The sequence below is a fragment of the Phasianus colchicus genome, chromosome 9 (genome assembly GCF_987193195.1).
Source record: "Phasianus colchicus chromosome 9, bPhaCol1.hap1.1, whole genome shotgun sequence".
Classification (NCBI taxonomy): domain Eukaryota; kingdom Metazoa; phylum Chordata; class Aves; order Galliformes; family Phasianidae; genus Phasianus; species Phasianus colchicus.
Genome location: NC_143444.1, coordinates 7,926,348 through 7,948,189, shown reverse-complemented (window position 1 = coordinate 7,948,189; position 21,842 = coordinate 7,926,348). Strand labels below are relative to the sequence as shown.

The window sequence follows — 21,842 nt, the reverse complement described above, 5'->3', positions numbered from 1 at the left end:
GATGGATGCTCCATCCCTGCAGACAGCCAAGGTGAGGCTGGATGTGGCTCTGAGCACTGATGGAGCTGTGGGTGTCCCTGCTCAGTGCACGGAGTGGGACCAGGTGGCCGTGAAGGGTCCCTTCCAATCCTATGGTTCTATATGAGTAATGGGTCAGGAGGATCCAGAGGAGAGTTTTGTTGATGGAACGTTTTGTTGGCAGCCCTCCACTCCCCCGATGTCTGTACGTGTGAGTGAGATCTGATGGTTGTGTTACAAAACCAGTGTCACTCGAGACATCCTGCAGTTGCCCAGGGAGAACCTGGAAGTGTGGAAATGCATTAAAACAAAAATGACACGCTAGGAGTTGAACCCTAAGTGATGCTGTGTTAAATTTGGCTTGGGTTCAGGGAAGGGCTGAAGCGGATTTTTATTTAACTGGAACAAACCAGAGGCATCAGATGAACCTCAACCTTTAACCTTGGCTAAAAGGAGATTGTATCAACCACTGCATTTTTTTAGGGTATTTTTCAGCACTTGTCTCCTCATCACCGGAGATGTGATGAATCCAAGTCAGGATGACCTGGGCTTTGCAAAGGGAGGATGACAGCAAGGAGAGTGTTTCCTTGCCAAGATGAGCTGTGAAGGAGGGAATCCAGGCTGGAGCAGTGGGATCATCCCTTCAGTGCTGCTAATCCCTGTGTTTTCATAGTAAGTTCTGCAGGACGCTCCCTCCCCAGGGATGTTGCCTGGTGATGATGTGCTATCTCAAGGCATGCTTCTTGCTAGTAGCACGGGGATGTCAGCCCAGTGCTTTGTTAGCTGAGGAAAGGCAGCGAGAGAAAAATAATGACTGATTTAACTGCTTGTGATTTGGGTTTTGTGGTGTGTGTTTGTTTCTGATGCCTCAAGCAGTGAGTGACCAGGAGCTCTCGTGGTCATAGAATCACAGAATTATTTGAGTTGGAAGGGACCCTTAAAGGTCATCTGGTCCAACCCCCTGCACTGAGCAGAGACACCCACAGCTCCATCAGTGCTCAGAGCCCACCCAGCCCACCTTGGCTGTCTGCAGGGATGGGGCACCCACTACCAGTCTGAACAACTTGTTCCAAGCCAAAATGAGGGGGTCTCACAGCTTGGGCCCTCGGTGCATTGGCATCTGCATTGGCATCTAGGGGCTGTGCTTCTGGTGGCTGAGTCAAGCCCAGGCCTGAGGTCTCACTGCTGGAGTGCAGGGTCTTATTAGTGGGGTGCAGGGATAGGTTCCAGCAGAAGCCCTGGATACACGCTCTGTTGGCTGAAGGTGGAGGGGTGGGTGCAGGAGAGGGGTGGGAGGCTGTGCTGTGAGCAAGCCAAGGTCGGTTCTAGGGCAGGGGGCACGCAGAGGAGAGCAAGGGCTGGTCACAACCTGAGCTGCCCAGGTGGGTTGGTTTCTTCCCTTTCCCATGCCGTGCAATAAGGTTAACGATTTCCCTTGACCCCTCTGACACAGAGGCTCTCTAATTAAACTCCCCACTCCCTTCTGTCTGCGCGACTGCCGACGATCCGAGGGCAGCATCCTCCCCTAAACCTCAGAGGAGCTGATCAAAGCGATGCGGGAGGGACGCTCCCTTCCAAAGCGGGGAGGGTGACAGCAGCGACAGCTCTCGCAGACATCCCTCCTCCCCCCGGCATCTGTAGCGGGGCGGGGGGATTCTCCCAGCAGGTGAGAAGGCGAGGAGGGATGCGGAGGGACGTGCGGGTCAGGTGGGCACCGCTGCATCGCCGCCCATCGCGGTGCAGCCGCCGCGTTGCGGAGCGCCGGGTGAGGCTGTGCGGGGCTGAGGCGCGGGGCTCCGGGTGGGGTGCGGGGAAAGAAAGGGCTCGAAGGGCAGTGCGAGGGGTTGGATGCGAAGGGAGCTCTCTGCTGTGTCTCCAGAGCCTTCCCGAGCACACGCGGGTGGAGAGGACAGGTCAACCGCGGTGAGTATCGCGCTGTGTGTCCGCAGTGCCTCCCCGCTCGGTTTATCTACTCGGCTCTGCGGGTTCTTAATCTCCTGAAGTCCCCCCCCCCCCCCCTCCTCCGGGTCTGGTGTTTGTTTGGTTTGTTTTCCTCTTCCCCTTTGTGCTGCTGATTGGGATGGCTCCCTTATCTTTGCTCAGGTGATCTCCTGGGATGGAGGGGGGTCGATAATCCTGATGTTGTGATTGCTCCCCCTCCCTTTGTCTCCCAAGGAGAAACCCCAAAACGCATCCATGATGAGTCTGGAAATTCTCCTGGATGGGGTCCTGCTGTAGGAGGGGGGTAGAGGAGGATGAGGGATGGAGGGTGAAGCGATAATCCTCGCCACAGACTCTTACTGGGATGCCTTCACCGCATTCTGTTTCTAAAGGGATCGACCGACTTCGCTGGCAAGCCAAGGGCATCCCCACAGATGCTCCAGTCTGCCTGTGGGACTCGATGTCCCAAAGTCAGACAGACTTTGGGACCTTGGGGAAGTTGGGTGCCACTCTGTCGTGCAGTTTTTGTGGGTGGGAGCAGGGGTGAGCAGCGAGCTGTTTCGTAACAACACCTCCAAAAGCATGCAGCAACGGGAGACTGCAAGAGAGGGCACCGTGCAGGCACCCATCCCAGCTGTCAGAGAGAGAAGGGGCTGCTGGGCTCTGGGAAATTCTCTGCTTGGCCCCACATGTGGGTGAAACTGTTAATGAGGAAATTTTGAAGGGGCTTAAGGAATTACAAGGATTGATTTCAGTTAAAGCGTATCGAAGCAGCCGGTCAGGGCAGGGATTAAGAAAATGCACTCACTGGCGTATAGTGCAATCCCAGTTCCATTAATTTAGTTGGGAAGAGGCTTTGTGCATTTTTAATGTAATCAGGTTTTAAAAGGGACGCTGCATTGGGCAGCCTGAGCTTTGGGATCTCCCCTGGCCCTGGCAGAGCGAGCTCCTGGCCCTTTGCATGCAGCTGCTGCTCCCTCGCTCTCCTCCTTGGCCATCCCCTCTGGTCAGGGGGACCTGGAGGTTATCAGGAGCTCAGCCTTGTCCTGGCAAACAGGAAACCTTTGCACTTTGCTCGCTACGCAGGCAGCTCCATCCTGCTCTGTCCCACCAGCTTAGTGGATACTGCCTTCACTCCCTGCTGGGTGATCCGTTCCAGCAGCATCTGTGTGCCCATGCTCAGGGAACCCTGCCACCCTCTCAGTCCGTTCATCCCTCCCTATGGCATCCCATGAGCTTCCACCACCCGGACGAGGAGATGCTTTCTTTGAGTTCATCTGTGTGAGTGCTGCTTGAGCCTTGTGATGGTGAGAGGAGAGATCTGCAGGCGCATGAAGTCCTCCTGTTCTTCTGTTTGCAGCACCACGATGGCCAGTAATGCCAGCCATGACTCGCAGGGACGGGGACAAGAGGTAATTCAGTGCTCTTAGTGAGGTCAGCCCAGAGCTCTGCCTGTTGAGGACCGACCTTTGGAGGCACTGCGTGATGAATGTGGCTGTGCTGAGCCCTGCTGCTCCATGCTGAGCCGTGACACCAAGCTCGGACCTGCAGCTGGACTCACCCCATGGCTCTGCTCCCAGAAAGAAATGCTGTCTCTTCTCTGTGATCATCCTTCAACTCCGAGAGTCTTCCATTGGAAAACTGATGAAGATCAAATGGGTTGAGAGCAACGGGCCCTCCTTTTCTGGCAGAGGATTCTTTGTTATATTTTTAAGTGCCAGGGCGTGAAACTGTAAATCCCTCCTTCCTACACTCCTGTTTCCTGCAAACCACTCTCCAAGCCAACCAGATAGAGGATTGGCCATAACTGGAGTCCTGAATGGCTGCGTTACTGATCCCACGGAGGTAACTGCACAGACACCACATCCCTTACCCATCCTGTTGCTGTCTGCCTCATCCTGTGAGCCTCACGGCTCCCTCCTGCCCTTCCCCTGCCTCCCTTCCTCCTACCAACCCAGGTTCTTTCCCCCACGTCCTGTCCTGGAGTCACAACCTGTGTTCCACGAACTGAGTTCTGTGCTCACAGTGCAGCATCGCAGCCTCCTTGCTGCCATTCCCTGCTGCAGTCTCTTCATCTCAGGCACTGGAAAGAAATCCGAGCAGCAGTGCAGCAGTGCATGCCACATCTCTTGCTGAGGAAGCCGTGAGCTTCATCAGGGCACGGCTGAGGAGGATAAGGGAGGGGGGTAGGTGGCATATGGGAAAGGTATCAATGGGATCCTATGGCCACTCAGTGTCAGTCTGAGCACAGCAGGGCCAGCAGGCTCAGCTGGAGATGCAGTTCTCTGCACGCAGGGTGTCTGCTTTGCTGTGGGGGGTGGATGTAGGGCAACATCCTGAGACTGCTGGTCACAGGTTCAGGTTTTGGAGCTATTCTTGCCACTGAAGATCCCCAGGTTCTGTGCTTGGAGCTGCCTGCGCTCTGCCAGGGAGACACTCGTTGCATTTAATTAACATTTAATTTGCTGTAAGATTACATGAAAATGTGCAATAATAGAAACTCTCTGCAGGGCGGGAGGAGAAGGGGGGACAGGCGTGCTACGGATTAGCTCAGTGCTGAAGCCTTCTGCATAGGGAAGGGAGAAACACTGTGCTTCTCTCTGCAGTCTCAGGGAGCGCTTGGCATCTGCTCAGCAGCAGGGCTCAGAGGGGGCTTTCAGGGGGTGTCTAGCAGCTGAGAAGTGCACGCAGCAACTGAGTGGCCCTCCCGTGCTCAGGGGTGACCCAGGAGGGATGCTCTTAGGCTTGGAGGAGCTCAGGCTCTGTCCTTCTAGACACTGTGTCCAACCATCAGTCGGCATCTGTTTCTGAGGGGAGACGATGCCAGTCCAGTGCCATGCATGTGTGTTCCATCTCCCACTCCCTTTGTGTTCCCTCCCTTTCCAAGCCCTCTCCATCCCAGTGATGCTGTTCTCATCATTTGTGCTGGGAAGGAGCTGGCAGGGAGCTGAGGAGCCTACGTGGGAGCAAAGCACTGGAACTGCTCCGAAATTCAAAGGGAAAAGCAGTAAGGTCCTTTTCTGCATGGATAAACCTGCCGTGGAAGAGGCAGCTTTAGCCTGCTTATGTAATGCTGAATCTAAAGAAGCGGGCCGGGCTCCCCTGGCTCTGCAGCACAGCTCACATCACAGGTGCCTTGCTCCTTCCTGCCCTCTAACCCCCTCCTACCCTCCAGCACCACACTGTTCTGATGCAGCTGATTGCAGGTGTAGCTGCCCTCCTGCTCTGTTGAGGGCAGGTCCTTCCAGGACACCACCCAGTACACAGCCTTTGTGCCAGCTGGACCAGTAGAACAACTGGCTGGCATTGGGCGAGCCAGTATCCGTGCCGTATCCATCCTTAGCATCCTCCTGGAGGTGCTTCAGGGTCCCTCCTGCAGGTGAGGGACGAGGGATGCAGATCTGACAAGGCACAGAGCTGCTGAGCTGTGTCATCTTTGGGGTTTTTGTTTTGTTAGCTCTGGCTAGAGTTATAATCCTCTTCTTTGGTTTTCCCCTGCTCACCCCCCTGCTCCCCCACATCGACCACAGGAACAGAGGGATGAGGACTCGCCTGGGCTGCCTGTCTCACAAATCAGACTCATATAATGATTTCACAGCTATTCTTCCGGACAAGCCCAACCGGGCTTTGAAGTGAGTATAGCTGCAGCATCCCACCCCATCCCACCTCTGTCCTCCCCTCCCTGCCCACCACTCCTCTCAAATTACCTTCCTTCCGTTGTATGCTGTAGGCTGCCCAGCCCCATCCAACCCATCCTTGGACACCTCCAGGGATGGGGATAATATATCCCTCTGTCATCGCAAATCGAAGTCTGAGCAGTTGACTTTGTTGAAGAGGTGAACAGCAATTCCAGGTCGCAGTCCTCCTTAGCTGAGTGTTATTAAACACTGCCTAAATGTCCCGTGTTAGTTTGCACAGCACTAAAGCAGATGCCTCAAACAATACGGAGTCCTGATTTAAGGCGAGTGGGATGGAACCCATCTGATCCCATGTCTGAGCTGACCTTCCCCTTGCAGTCAGGAGAGAGAAATAAACACTTCTGCAGGGGTGGGTTTCGTTTCACTTAACTTTTGACATTTACAATGTAAATGTCTGCATCTGAACTTGTTCCCTGGGTCTTTGCTTAGAGTCGGTAAGGAAAAATTTGTCCCTTTTTGGGTGTGATTCATCTGGCTTGTTTTACCCGCCTACCTGAGGACGAGGTGAGGAGACCCACGAGAGTCCCTTGGCATCTCCCCACTGACTTTGCAGGGAACCAGGGGGCTTGCTCACTTGGAGACCACTACACTGTAGACCTCCAAAGTTTGGTGAGAAGAATTCCAGCCTTCCTCGGCGTGCTTGTCAAACAGCCACGGGTTGTCTGTAATCTGCCTCTTCCTTTCTTCCAGAAGACTGTCAACAGAAGAAGCAACGAGATGGGCAGACTCTTTTGATGTCCTTTTGTCCCATAAATGTGAGTAGAGATCAAGTTGTACCACTTTCTTTTCCCCAAGCATGCACTGCATTGCACAGGAGTGGTCCCTTGGATACCTCTTACCCCTAGGAAGTGGTAACAGTGATTCACGGGCAGGACTTCATTGCCACCACTCATTAGCACTCCACTGCAGGGGTCTTAATATTTTATCTTCACATTTGCAAAAGGTCACGGGTAGGGGGTTATGAGACCATAGCATCACATTCCTTTCCATTCATAGAATCGTTCAGGTTGGAAAAGGCCTTTAAGATCATCAGGCTGAACCCATTGCCGCCGTGCCCAGTGACCGTGTCCCTTGCAGAATATCCTAATCCAAGCCTGCAAAGCTGAAATTCTCAGAGCCATCTGGTGAATCTGACTGATTGCTCCCATCAATTGCAATAGGAAATCCAATGTGCAGTTAAATAACCTTGAACTCTGTGCTCCGTAGCAGTCCTTATGAAGAAACCACGCATGGTAGCACTTGGCTGGCTCTAATTTACAGTTCCCAATGCAAACTTGAAAGTTTCACATCAAGAAACATTATGCAAACATATAATCAGTGCACCTCACTCCATTCAATAGATCAATCATATCAGTTCTGTTCAGAATACATTACCCTGCCTCACCGGCGCATTCATGCTGAGGAATTATAAACAAGGCAGCAAAGCTCACAGTATAGATTCATTAATTTGTTTCTATTTAAGAGTAAAACGAGTGAATTGAGGTTGGGAAGAAGTCGGTGTAGGCGGTGAACTGATTTACCGCAATAAGGAACCAGCTGACTTCCTTAGCGGTTCAGGATTTGCATATTAAAGCATCAGGATAGAATTATATTATTATTTTGAATAATATGCAGTTTATTTTCTGGATTTTCGGCTGAGATGACAACAGTTTTGGCTGAGAATTAGGTGACAATTCTGAACAGGCTGGCCGTCCAAGGCAGAAAAAGCGATATGTAATTATAGCAGCAGTATCTCATTGAGATCATGGCTTGCAGGCAGTGGGAAATGATCGTGTATCTGGGTATGGCCAAGAGAGAACATTTCTTTAGTCCAAATCTGGAACAAGAAGGGAAAAAATACACAAAAGAGAGAGGGGTGCCTGGAGAATAGGCAGTGAGAGAGGACAGGATGTTCACGCTGATGTTACAGCTCTGTCTTTAAACTCAAGCCCTTGTTCTTCCTTCAATAATGCTAAAGTTGTCCATTTTTCTCCTTTCTGGACAGAGGCTGCAACAAAAATATGTTGGTTACAAAAGGCAGTGAAGTTGCCTTTTGTCTGTGTTTTGGAATTACACACATTGTTCCCTCTTCAGCTGAGTGCTGTGAATGCCAAATCGAGCCTCAGCCCAATTACTTCGTCCAATAGCATTACAAGAATATCTGGTTCTGTTAATCAATTAGCCTCATAGAGCGATCAATGAAACATCAGGATCTTCCCTGTCTCTAGGATAGGAAGTAATTATGGCAGTTCTTTGGCAGCTAGTGAAAAACATTTAGTTCCTGATAGGTAACTCTATGCCTTATCTGACCAAAATTTCAGAGTAAGAAAGCAACGTCTACAGTAAAGCTGCCAGCTAATCTGTATCGAGTGCCAAGAGAAGTACAGAGCTGTTTTCCCTGTGACTGCCCAGGTGAACAACATCAGCCAGCCACAAATCCCAATCTATGCTTCAGGGCATGGGCTGAGCACCAGCTGTGCTCATGGAGGATTTCCCCCGTGGCTCGCAGTGTTAGCAGGTGGGCTGCTGCTGCCTGGCACGTCTGTCACACCTCCTTCACTATGTGGACATTTGGCTTCTTTTGGAAGGAGGCTGTGATGCTGATTTCAGGGAGCTGAGTGAGGCTCCAGTGCCACCCTGTAGGACACAGCACAGCCCAGCTTTGTTGGCAGCCCCCGACAAGTAGGTCAGCACAACGATACCTGACTTGCTCTTGCTAATGAGAGAAGCAAATCAGCTTGAAACCATGGGATCAGCCAGCCAACCCTCTTCATGTAGCAGGAGCCTTGTCCCAGCTCGTTGCAAGAGACATCTCCCAGAGCAGTGTGCCCTTGGGTCAGGGCTTGTGAGCATGGCAGGCAGCAGGAAAGGGGAGCTCAAGCCTGGTTTACAGCAGGGGTTTGCAAAAGCAAGAGGAAGGATCATATGTAGCATGTTCCCTTGGGTGCTCGGGGAGAAAAAGCAGTGGCTGCAACTCGCTAGGTTCTGGCATCCTTTCCTATTCAGTGCTGGATTAGCAATGGCTCCCAGGGAACTGGAGCTCTGTGGCCTGCAGAGCGTGTGTGCATGATGTGAGTAACAGAGGAGAAATCCCCCCGCTGTACCCGTGCCCAGGAGGTGCAGTCTGGTCAGCCAGATGGAGATTCCTTTTGACAGGCTGCTGCAGGGAGATGCACACAGTGGCATGTCTCATTCTGCGTCCCTCGCGGGGCTGGACACATGGCTTCTCATTTGTCCAGGATCCAGCAGGACAGTCTGTCCTCAACCCTTACTCACTTATCAACGAAGCATCCGACACGGAAAACCTTGGCATTGAGTTTCCATTTTTATCTCACAGATTATTTTTTACTACAATTTTGTGAACTCGAGGCTCTTCTGCCCGAATTTTATTGTCCTCCTCCTCCTCCTGTTGTCTACACCTTGCTGCTCTTCCTACACAGCATAGGAATATCCCTTCCTACTCTCAGTTCTCTCTAAGCCAGAACAGCATTAGCATGAGCATTGTGCTAGTGACAGGCAGCTAGCATTTATCAAAGCAATACTAGGCAGCAGTGAACATGTACATATGCTATGCAGAGCATTGTGACCTTGTCCCTTCAGCCCTGTCTGGTGAGGAATTACCTACAACCTCAGCTGGGGCTGTTCAGCACGGAGAGGAGAAGGCTCTGGGGAGACCTGGGAGCAGCCTTTCAATGTTTAAAGGGGCTGTAAGAAGGATGGGGACAGACTCTTCATCAGGGCCTGTGAGATAGGACAAGGAGAAATGGTTTCAAACTAAAAGAGGGGAGATTTAGACTGGATGTAAGGAAAAGTTTATTACAACAAGAGCAGTGAGGCACTGGCACAGACTGCCCAGAGAGCTGTGGGTGCCCCATCCTTGCAGACAGCCAAGGTCAGGCTCTGAGCACTGATGGGCAACCTGATCTAGCAGAGATCTATCCTGTGATAGATCGAAAGATATCGAACCAGAGAATGGTTTGAGTTGGAAGAGACCTTTAAAGTTCAACTTGTTCCAAGCCCCTGCCATAGGAAGGGACATCTCTGCCTATATCAATTTGCCCAAAGTTGCATCCAACTTGCCCCTCCTGGGATGGGGCATCCACAGCTTCTCTGAGCAGCCTGTGCTAGGGCTTACCCACCTTCATGAAGGATTCTAATACATCCTATCATCCCCATGCTTTTTCTGTAAAAGCATCCCTTTGGAATTGTACTTCTTAAGTGTTCCACGTGCCTTCTAGCCTACTTCAAGAGGCTGACCCAACAGCAGATATTCTCCTGTTCACATCACACAGCAACCCAGTGCTTCTCAGTTGAAATGAGCTTTGAAATGCGGATTCATCAGGGATGCTTCCTTGGTAGCCTTCACGTACAGAGATGAAAGCCAACAACCGGGTCAAATGCCAGCTCAGGTGGTGTCTGTCCCCATCTAATTGTCCTCCTGCCCTTCCTATTAGGTTAGCCACTGTCCCATGACAGACCTGTTGGCAGTGGTTTAGCACTGTGCAGTGATGCAGACTTCCATCTCTGTGGCTGAACTCGCAGCTGGAGGTGCAGGCAGGCAGGCAGAGGCCGAAGGGTTGATCTGCAGAGCAGAGTGGCCTCCAGCTCAGGATGACCTCTCTTCCATCCAAGCTCTCCTTAACAAGGTCCTCTCAGGTCTGCCCTGATTGTTTCCAGCTCCCCAAGGGCTTTGGGGAGGAGATGACAGGAATGTATAAAAAAACCCCATGGAGCTCAGCCAGATACTATTATTTATATATCCTCTGTCTAAACTTGCTTCAAAATAAAAAGGAACTGATTGATGTGAGAGCATGTGGAGACCTCTTGGTCCCAGCTGCTGCTCTGCTCTCTGGGGCAGGGCTGAAGCCAAAGCCTTTCTCATCTCATCAATCACCAAGTCCACTTGTTTGAGCAGATACCACGTTCTGCAGATATTATATTTGCCGTGCACAGCTGCTATTTTTGGCAAGTGGTTCTCTCTCAATGCTGGGGCTGTTGGAGAGGAAAGGGAAAGTTCAGGACAGCGAATCTCAACGTCATAGACTGGCATAGACTCCAAGATCGTCCAGTTCTGACTCTTGCTGTGCGTAGGATTGCCAAACCACTTAATCAGGCACCAATCATGCTGCCCAGGGCCCCATCCAACCTGCCCTTGGGCACCTGCAGAGACGGGACACCCGTAACTTCTGTGGGCAAAAGGCAAGTGAAAGGGAAGAAAGAACTCTGCAGGGACACACAGTGGAGATGGTGTTGTCATAACAGCTTGTTTGGATGCTGGAATGATTAGTATTAAGCATCCTACAAGCTGATGGTGCACCAAATGGCAAAATCTCAGGGAACTGCTGCTTTTCCCCTTTCATACTTCCTGAAATCCATCAGTTCAGCTGTTAATTTCCTCTCCTTTTCCTCCTATAAGGGCTCCTCTCTCCTTTGTCAAGTCCTCCACATAGGCACGATGAATGTTGTAGGCATTAAATAGCAAAGTTTAGAATATCTGTGTATCTCTGGGTTTCAGGAGCTGGAGCAGCTCTAAAACAGCCCTCTCTTGCTCCATATCTACCTGTTCATAGAGGTGCTTGGAGCACCCAGGGGAAGCATGACTGACAGGTGCTAGCTTTCTACAGGTGCCTTTAGACACTCCATTCTGCAGGCTTCTCAAGGGCTGACATTGCCTTATTGCTGCTCTGGTCTTGAACCCACAATTTGTGCTCAGCAGTGCGCTTGGATGAGAGCCTTCCTTTGCCCACAGCTGCAGCCCCAAACCTTTCTACAAGTGCGTTAATCACTGGGTGTGATACAGCTATTTCTCACCCTCCCAGGGCTGACAGGAAGAAAGCAGTGTAGCTGAGGTGGAGACATTCCAGTTTTAGCTGCTGGTTGCTGTGCCACAGCAGCTCTTTGCAGTGCAGAGTGCTGATGGAGCAGTTAGCATTGCCAAGCCTGTCGGTGAGGAAGCTTCATAAAGCCTAAAGCAGAGAGTAATAGCCTGGAGCTTGGTCCTATCTGGCCATGTATCTTCTCTGCTGGTCCCTCTGAGGATCCAGGCAGTCAGATATCTCCCCTGCCTTGGGCTGTTGGCTGCTGTTCAACACTTATAGCGGTTCATTGGGTGAGGTGCAGCTCACCCCTTAATGCAGTGCAGGAGGAGATCCAGGCCTACAAACCCTGTCAGCCTTTGTCCATCTCAGCCAATATCCACTCCCATCATTCTTTCCCTGAGTCTGACCTTGCTGAGTGCTCTCCCGACTCCATCAATATTTATAGATGCTTCCTTGGAAGCAGCCAAGGCTGACTGGGGAGGTTTCCAGTCATGAGCTACAACTATTCAGGCTCTACTGGAAAAGTTTGAGACGTTACTGGAAAAAAAAACAGGAGCCAAATTTATCCTTCAGCTTAGCAAAAGAGAAAGGGTGTGTGTAAAGCCTTCAGTTAGTTCTACTCTGCTCGTGCCATTCGGGGAAAGGAAATAAAAAACAATAGCTGTGTCCATAAATACACCCCAGCTGGGGTTTAAGAGCACATCGATGCCTAATAAATCTCTCGATGTTTCTATTCTGCCCCAGCTGAGTCAGATTACATTACTGGAATGTCACAATTGCTGAGCATTAGCAAGCGATAAGAACACTTTTACTGCTGACTAGACGAGTAGTAATTACGCTGTGTCCTTTCCCTCTCCCCTTTATTGTAGCTGTAACAGTTGTGCTCTCCAAGATCCTTCCTCTGTATGAGTGGGAACTAAAAATATGTCGTAAGGCAATAAAGCAAAGTGATGGAGAACGTCAGAGACAAGTCCACACGTGCTCTATTTTATTAAAGGCTTTTCTTAATGCCCCACTTTGTAACATCCCATCATTAATGTGGACGAGGTGGTGTGGAAACAGGTTGCCTCATTCAAGCTTGTACTGTGTCCAGAGAAGGGCAGGGAGCTGTGTGGGGTCTGGAGCACAGTGTGATGGGGAGCAGCTAAGGGAAATGGGATGGAGCAGTGTGGAGAAGAGGAGCTTAGGGGAGACCTTGCTGCTCTCTACAGCTCCTGAAAGGAGGATGTGCTGAGGTGGGTCAGCCTCTGCTCCTGGTAACAGCAATAGGATGAGAGGTGATGGCATCACGTTGTGCCAAGAGAAGTTTAGGTTGGGTGTGAGGAAAAATTTCTAAGAAGAACCCTGGAGGAGTTCAAGAACTGTGGAGATGTAGCACTGAGGAACATGAGCTGGAGCAGTCACAGGCTGGACTAGATGATCTTAGTGATCTTTCCAACCTTAATGATTCTATGGTTGTTTCAAGAGGAAATTTCAAAGGTTCGATATTTCAGTCCCAAAGAAAGCATTTTGCTATGTTGGCTGGCAAAAACTAAGTTTTCATTAATCACAGTGAATAATGCTTGGCTTCATGGCATCACTCTAGGTGATGGATAATGAGATCATGGACTGTGCTGTCACACAGCTATGAGAATGGCCTCGGTTGGGCAGGAGCAGATGGAGGGATGCTGTAGGATTGTTGCCAGCCTGCTTTCTCCTCCCGCTGTAACTCCCCTTGTATTCCTTGCAGATGGGCTGGCTGCTTTCCGTGCTTTCCTGAAGACTGAGTTCAGCGAGGAGAACCTGGAGTTTTGGCTGGCCTGCGAAGACTTCAAGAAGACCCGCTCAGCAGCCAAGCTGGCAGCCAAGGCACAGCGCATCTTCGAGGAGTTCATTGACGTGCAGGCTCCCCGTGAGGTGGGTAGGCAGAGCTGCCCTTGGGCAGGGAATGGGTCCTGTCCCCCTGGTGGGACTGCAGGGGGTGGGGGATCTTCCTTCCCCTGGAGGTGATGGGGAGGAGAGGGTAAAGAGGAGAAGACTTCCTGTTACAGGAAAGCCATCCTGCCTGCTCCAATGCCTCTGCTTGCAGTGACTCATCCCCTGGTGAGGGCAACTGCTTTGATGATGCTAAATTAGTCATTGCCAATGAGTTCGTTGGCAATTGCAACTTACATTTCCTATCCTCACCAGCTTCCTAGGAGAGCCTCCCCACCAACTTCACTACCGCTCCCCAGGCAGGCAGTTGGGCTCACTCCTCAAGGACATTGTGTCTAGGAGCATCCCACCAATGACTAACTTGTTGACTCTCCAGGGAAGAGTGTTTATCTGCTGACTAACTCCAAATTCAATTAGACCTCCTGAAAAGATGCAAGCAGGAGCTGGGAGCTGAACAAAAAGTGCAGTCACCACCTGAAGCCTGGCATTGTTCAGCACTCTTTAATGTACTGACAGGCTGATGCGGCTGTCAGATCCTGTGTCGTGATGTTGCTTTGTGGTACTGTATTCATAATGCAGTGCTTGCAGCACTGCTCTCCCACAGCGGTCCTCTTGCACGTGTGCTTGTCATCATACGGGTGCTGCAAGGGGATCAGAGAATCACAGAATGGCTTTAAAGGTCATCCAGTTCAAACCCCTGCCGTGGGCTGGCTGCCCACCAGCTCAGGCTGCCCAGGGCCCATCCACAGCCTGGGGGATCTCCAGGGATGGGGCAGGGCTCATCCTAAGAAGGCTCTCACAACCCCATCTCTGCACTGACAAGGCCATTGCAAGGCCACCGATGGCACCAGCTGGTGTGGACATCTCAGGGTGCAGTGCCCCTCAGTGAGCATCTTCCTGCTGGGAGATTCACAGTTCTGCAGGGCTGTTTCTGGGTTAGAAACATGAGTGCAGGTTGGATGGGGTCCTTCCTAAAATTGAGTCCTTTTGTCATCATTCTGGCTTGCTAGTGACTCTCAAGTGACAGAGGGAGCTGATCTATTCTGCTGCCATCAGGGTTAAAGCAGGCAGCTTTGCTATTGAGACAGCTTTAAGTCTGGGCGCTCGTTAATAATGACAAATAACATCTTAGCAGCCAGGTTTTCAATACTAACCCTAACAAAAGCCGACGGCTTGCTAGCAAAAGAAAACAGGAAAGCTCTTGTTGTTGGCTTCACAAACACACTGCAGTCATAACACGAGGGCTGTTTATTTTTTAAAGTCCCATTTCAAGGCATTGTAATACCACGTTGTTATGGGAAAAATCAAACAATTTATTTTATAATAACATAGCTGAATAAGAGTATGCTGATAGATTAAACCCAGCTAAAAGTTCACTCCCCATCCTATTGGGCATAGTGGGGAAAAAGACGGAACAGAGAATTCTTGGGCAGCAGGAGAGAGGTACGTTAGACTGAGCAGGAATTTGTAGGATATTTGCTATGTAAACCCATGATTAAGAGACTGAATAAAAGCAACCTGAGTTCAGAAACACTCAGGTCAGTATATATCATCTTCAACAACTATTTGAATTTTGGGGTAGGATTTATAACTCTGGGTCACTCAGCCCACAGAGTTTGGGGGGCTGTTGAGATGTGTCCAAGAGTAAGTGCTTGGTTGTCCTGCTGCTGAGACAAAATAAGCGTTTTTTAGCAGCACCCAACACTCTTCTGTTGCTTTTCCCAGGTGAACATTGACTTCCAGACACGGGAGCTGACGAGAAGGAACATGCAGGAGCCCTCCCTCTCCTGCTTTGACCAAGCCCAGGGAAAAGTGCACAGCCTGATGGAAAAAGACTCATACCCCAGGTTCCTGAGATCCAAAATCTACACAGACCTGCTGTCTCAAACCCAGAGGAGGCTCAGCTAGAACAGCAATGGGGCCCGTGTGCTTCCCACTACAGCAACAACCCATCTCTAAATGTGAAACTTCCATGGGGTTAAAGGCAGTGGGAATGAGAGAGGAGGTAGGAGGGGAAGAGGAGACTTCCAAAGCGTGACCCTGACATGGTGTCAAGACTTTTTGAGTTTCTGTGCTTTTTTTTTTTAGTTAGCAGTAGCACCTTGCAGCTGTTGCACACAATGCTGTCCTGTCTGGTCATGGGGCCTTGAGGCTGTGGGGAGGGAGAGAGAAGGCAAAGGCACGTGAGTTGTGCTGCTTCCCAGGGTGGAAACCATCAGCACACTCAGCTCCCTTCCCATCGTGCTTGCACACTGTGTGATACAACAGCCACTCCGCACCCCTCGTATGCTTATCTTCGTGGGATGGAGGCTGACTGTTGTCTTCGTGCTGCTGCCAAGGAGCAGAGCGTTTCTCATGAGGAAGGTTATCCCAAAAGCTCCTGCTAGACCTGGTCCTTTAAGGCAAATGATTGCTTTTCGTTGCTATTATTTGTTTGTACTGTAGTTCAGCCTCAGGACTCCTGTCGCCGTTCAGGCTCCGTTGTGCTAGGCACCGTACCAGAACCCAGCACAAAGAGCATCAGGGACATACATGGCCTTGGTGGCTTCTTCTACCAGCTTTTGGGAAAGGGTTGGGAGAAGGGATGTCCCATCTGCCCCATACTGAGGTGTAAGAAAAGCACAAGACCCCTCTACCATGCCAGATATCATTTCTTATTGTAGTACTTGACCAAGCTCGTGGCGTGGAGAGGTGATGTGAGAACCACAATCTTATTTTTGCTCTTGACTGTTGTTACCTACTGAATGTCTACTGTGGGTTCGATGCAATGCAGAGAAATCCTAAAGATGCAGATTCTGCTGCATGAAGCTTGCATACAAACAGTGCGCAGGACGGCCGTCCGAGCTCAAAGTGGTGTGCAAGGTGTGTTTTGGCCCCGCTCCATGGCCCAGATAACAGCTGCAGGAGGAGGCTCTGCAGATGTCGGTTGTGTAACCACACCTCTGTGCTGTGCAGTGATGCTGACTGCCTACATGGCTTTGCTTTCCCAGCTTATCAGCTGTTCGCATTCCTGCAGTGTTGTCTGGTGGGGAAGCAGATCGACAGCCTGTCTGTGGACTTAAGCCTGCAGACCAGAGGTCTGTTTTCTTGATTTTATGAAGGTCTGGATGGTAAGCTCATGGATCTTTCCCTTCTGTCATTTATCAGAGGCTGCAAAGCTCCGTTCTAGTTTAGGGTGGTGGGTAGGTTTGATGCTTCAGATGATCGAGGTTTAAATGTAATGTGGTGTAAGCTGGGTAAACTAAATTCTGAAGCTATACATTATGCTTGGAATGAGATGCACAGAGTCTGCTTGGATGCTAGAAATCAGCAGTATGCACAATAGGTAGTAAAGGGATGCTGAGGGGGTTTGTAGGGACAGATAGGTGCAGATCGTGATAGGGATGATTAGTGCCAGGTACCCTGAGTGTGGCAGGAGAGGTGAGGTGAGCTGCCTGCCTGTGCTTCTCCTAAAGCTGGTGCACCTCCGAGTGGGCTTGGCTGATGCTGACCTCTAGTGCCAGCCAGATTTTCAGCCAAGTGCCCATTGCTGCTATGGTCACAGGCAGCCAGATGGGGAGGAAACAGCAGAACTGTAAGTTTCTATCTAGGAATGAGGGCAAAAAGCTCAGAAGTGAAGTCAATGCCCAGGCTTGCTGGCAGAGCAGCATCTCTGTTCATGCTCTTCCAGACTCGGGGCTAGCATCCTCACCAGAATGTGCCAGAAAGCTTCAAAGCAGCCCAAACCCTGTAAAACCCCAGCTGTTCTCCTCCCATTCATCTGGGGAAGTGCTCTGAGCAGGCGTGTTGAGACGGCCTTGCTGCAGCTTGTGATGGGATTTGTATCCCTGATGATGTAAGGAGTTTTTCCCCTTCACCTGATGCCAGATAGCATCCCAACAGGAAGTGTCCCAGGGTGTACAGTGAAGCAAAGGTATTCTCTGAGGTGTATGAGCCTGGCATGGTTATTTTTGCTGCTGCTCTTACAATTTGTCTCTCTTGCAGGAAAGCAGCCTGGTTATTTAAAGTAAATTTCTTTCCTTCTTTTTAATAAGGAATTGGCACCAGCTGCTGCTTTTATGCCAAATGTCAGTCTGAAGTGAATTAAAATAGGCAACTTATATCTCTTCCTCTTAAACCAGGGGCTGATTAAGGAAATAGTGACAGAGCCAAAGCCTTGAAAAGCACTGAATGATGACTAATCCTCACCGAGGACAAATATCCTATCTTTGATTCATCTCCCACTGAAGTGAAAGGAATATTCATATCTCACAAACCCCCTTTTCCCTCTCCACAGGCACACACCTCCAAAAACTCACTCCTGTTTCAAGTTATGTCAGAGTGCCATCGCATGAAAGGAAGGGGAAAAAAAAGAAAACAAGAGCCAGTCAAGTCAGCTCTGTTGACTCTGTGCTGGTGTGCATGCAGGCAGCCCTCAAGCCCTTTGGCAGCAAAGGAAAGAAGAGTTTACAAATGGCCTTTCCCCACTTTATAGACTGCAGACCCAAAATCCAAGTGGGGATGCAGAACCCAAATCTGCTCCAATTTCCTTTCTCCTGCTGTGGCTGCCAGCCAGGCTGGGGATTACTTCCATCCCTTTTACGTGTCAGTGCTCTGATGGGTCCCTGCTTTCCACGCTGCGAGAGCGTGAAGGGCAAAGTCCCATGAGTTAAGCACAGGAGGGAAATGGGGGTGTGGGTGGGTGAGAGTGCATGTCAATTTGTGTCCGTGTTACCTCGTGTCTCCTTTTAGAGAAGCTTTTCTGAGACATAAATCTGCATGATAAAATAGGAGAATTAGGCATAAACAACATACAGTGAGATTTTTAGTGGTGTTGTGTTTGCCTCTTGTGTAGGTTTGACTAGTAATAGGAGATGTAAACTCTGCTAGGCTTCCAGTTACCCATAAGAGCACATGTATCAAACTGAACTGAATGTTCGCCGATAGACACAAAACCAAAATGTTTACAGCATTCAGAGCAATAGCAAAGCATACCTCATGCCAGCCCTGGAGTGCCTCTCGCTCGTCACTGCGACTCTCCCCCGTGGGCCTCCAGCTTCTCCCCCCAAACCCCTCTCTGGTTTTCAGTCCTGTCCCTGTGGCCGTCCCTCCTCTTCCTCACCCTCACCTGAAGCACTCCTGTCCATGCCCTTCCCCTCCACCAGCACAAGCCTGGGTCACACCGCCTCTTGTTTGCATATCCTCTGTACCCATGTGTCCATTTTTCCTTTCCTTCCCTGGATGCTTGTCTTGCCTACACACCTACAGAGCTCCGAGTAGCTGTTCCTTGCGCGTTATATAAGAAGAAAACGCTCCCCATCATTTATGCATCATCTTTCATCCCTGGGGCTGCTGCAGTTGTCTCCTGTCTCAGTGTGGTGTATCTCTGGCATCGAAGCATTTTGATCCTAAAGCAGGAACGAACCCACGTGTTGCTGCTAGACCAGAAAGCTTTTCCCATCTGTGCACCCCCTGGGCTTTTCTCATCCCTGTGCCATGCTGTGTGCCCACTCGTGCTCCACGTGCTGCTGGGTGAGACGGAGCTGGGCTGCACTTGGTGCTCGCTGCTGGGCTGCTCCAGCACGGCTGCAGCTGTGTTTCCTCTGAGCTTCCTGATTAAACAAAACGAAGTGTAAATAAAGGTGTATTTGCTCAGCGAAGTCGGTCGTTCTGCTCTGTGCTTCCTCTTGGCTTTACTGGAAGGATGCTTCTCTGGTTTGATGCTCCAGTAAATTCAGTGGGAGTTCAGGGAAATGAGTGGATGGGAGGGAGGTGGCAGAAGGGATGAACTTAGTGCAGAAAAAAAAAAGAGCCTTGCTGGCAAAAGGGCACAGGAGACCAGGCAGTGCCTGTTTCTGGAGCACCTGGTGCCTCCTGCAACCCATTGCTGTTACTGAACCCACAGCACAGCAGATCTGGAGCAGCTCAGCTTTGCACTCACAGTGCAGATAGTAGTGCTGCCCTGGGAGAAATGTCTTTACGTTGCTCTACAGCTGAAAAGTAATGTGGGGAAGGAGGCATTTTGTGTTGTTTATGCAGCCCTCTGTGGGATGCTGGTAATTAAAGAGCCCTCTCTGGGGTGGGTCCCCTTCCCTTAATTACCATGACTGAAGCATATCTTCCCCTCTCTCTACAAGCAAAACCCATCAGACAATCAGAGTTCAGACTTCTCCTTAAGTTCCATCTTCTTTGGGATGACAGCCTCAAGGACCTGACCCCATCACCAAGCACTGAGCAAGGAGTGGTGTAAGATGTGTGCTCCTCAGGAAATATCACTGCAAGTGGCTCAGAGGAGGTGTGGAGGGGAATGAATGTATGGGGTGACTTCAGAATGGGGCAGAAAAACTCTTTTTAGGTGTTCCCTGAGCAGTGTTTTTATTTTAATAAGTCCTGATGCTGTAACTGTCTCCTGTGTGTCTGGGAGCTGCGGTGCCACTGGGTGATGGAGCTGCTTGGGCAGGACATGGGGTTCAGCCTGATTCCTTCCCTATGGGGAAGGCTTGGGTTCAGTTGGACCTTCCCTATCTATTAACTGCTTATTAGGTTCTAGGGTCACCTCCCTCATTATCTGGAGGAACTCCTCACCCCATCAGCTGTCTGAACAGACCACCTCCCCACTGAGCCACATCACTGCACCGCGATGCATTGTTCACCTTTACTGTATAGACATCATGAGGATGTGAAATAAACAGCCTGAGAACTACCTGCCTTGGTGTGCCTGTGTGTCTGGAAAACTGCGAGGTCGGATGCGTCCTGCTGTCCTACAGGTCACGCTGCCTTGTGGCCATTTGGAAGGAATGCAGAACCATGGAATCTTTCAGGTTGGAAAAGACCCTGGGGGATCCTTGAGGATCCCCCAACCCATCCCCATCGTTGACCACGTCCATCAGTGCCACATCTCCATGGTTCTGTGACACCTCAAGGGATGGTGAGTCCCCACTCCCTGGGCAGCTGTGCCACTGCATCACTGCTCTTTGAGAGAGGAAATGTTTCCTGACATCCCTCCCTGCCCACAGGTGAGTGTTAGTTACATGGCCCATGCAGGGCTGCAGCCTTATTCTAAAAGAAAACCTCAGCAAGCTTGTTTTTCTACAGGAATTACTGCAGTGCAATTTATCACCCCCTCTGTTTTCTTCCTATCCCACTTTGTTGACCCTAATGATCTTCTTTTATTGTTTTCTCCTTTCATCTGCAGCTCCTTTCCCTCTAAGCCTCTCCCTGAGCCAAACCGATTTGCATGCATCCAAGGGGAGAATCTGCCATTAGTGCCGCTCTGTCTCTGCTCTCAGTTAGGATATATTTAGCTGCTGCCTTTGTTGTTTCTTTTTTTAATTTTTTTTTTTTCCCCTTGCTGTTCAGTGTCTTTACAGAGCTGGTGCTGGGATCGGAAAGGGAAGATTAAAAATACCTGCTGTCAGATACTCAGATACCTCTCCCTACACAGCTGTGCTTGCATGCTGCACAAAGCAGTTTGCAGGGGCAGAGTGGGTAACAGCTGCCCCTTGAAAACCCCATTTGTAATTCTAATTTTTAATGATTTTTTTTTTTTTTTTTTTTTGTGTCTTTCAGTCATCCCTTTCCATGCTGCTATGAATTTCCAGAGCAATGATTCCCTCCAATGCTGTGTGTGAGGACAGAGTGCTTTTTTTTTTTTGGCTGGCAATCCATCCAACAGCCCTCTGTGCAGACACAGCCCTCGGGGCACGGCCTACAGGTATCAGCATCACTGATTGCTGCTGCTCCCAATCAGTTGGAAAGGAATCAGGTGAATCAGCATCACCCTCCTGTGATGCACCAGGTGCCATGCAAGCCCCATAAGAAGAAGAGAACATTTATAAAACCTCAGCAGGAGGGAAACCATAGAACCATCAGGGCTGGAAAAGATATCCAAGATTACCAAGTTCAGCCTTCAGCCTGACTTATGGAAACCCACCACTGTCTCCCATGCATACATGCCTAAGCTCTTCCTCTCCTTCTCCCCTTACCTCCCATTCCTTTCTGTACCCTTCCCATTCCACCAAACCACATGATTTTGCATTTCCTCCTCTGCCCACACCCCTCAGCTCCTTCCCTCCTGCTCCCATTCCCCACGCCCAACATCTGTTCCCTATTTACCGTGGCTCCTCTTCCTTCTTCCACGTCTCTTCCAGCAAAAATACCTATAGGGAAATAGCAACAGGGAGGTTCTTATCAGCAGGGCTGGATGCTGGGACCATGCTGGTTATGTGAAGGGCCACACTGGTTCCATGGGTGGTGGGCTTCGTGCTGCCAGTGTTGCAGCATGTTGATGGGAAAGCGGCACAGCCCTGGGCATTGCAACACAGCTGGGTTTTTGTGTTCCAAAACAAGGGCTGATAACACAGAACACAGGCTGGAGCTGCAGGAGGCTGCTAAGCTAAATGAGACAGGAAGCACGTAATTAAATTAGATATTGAACAGAATGAAGACATCTGAGTACACACACGTAGTTGGGCTCAGAAGTTATTGCATAACC

The 21,842-nt window shown here is 50.3% G+C and overlaps 1 protein-coding gene across 9 annotated transcripts; it reads left to right on the top strand.

Annotated features, from left to right (window-relative positions):
• Positions 1-1,315: 1,315 nt before the first annotated feature.
• On the top strand, positions 1,316-20,047 carry LOC116230461 (regulator of G protein signaling 8). Of its 9 annotated transcripts, none has more exons than XM_090146047.1 (7): positions 1,316-1,400; positions 1,898-1,941; positions 3,320-3,804; positions 5,490-5,591; positions 6,348-6,412; positions 13,185-13,351; positions 15,095-20,047. In XM_090146047.1, the coding sequence occupies exons 3-7, from the start codon at positions 3,779-3,781 to the stop codon at positions 15,275-15,277; spliced, it is 543 nt and encodes a 180-aa protein (XP_090002173.1). In that variant the 5' UTR covers positions 1,316-1,400; positions 1,898-1,941; positions 3,320-3,778; the 3' UTR covers positions 15,278-20,047. The 9 variants fall into 9 exon arrangements, with proteins under 9 accessions (XP_090002173.1, XP_090002169.1, XP_090002171.1 ...); XM_090146043.1 differs by lacking the exon at positions 1,316-1,400 and adding an exon at positions 1,498-1,684; XM_090146045.1 differs by lacking the exon at positions 1,316-1,400 and adding an exon at positions 1,498-1,725.
• The last annotated feature ends 1,795 nt before the right edge of the window (positions 20,048-21,842 follow it).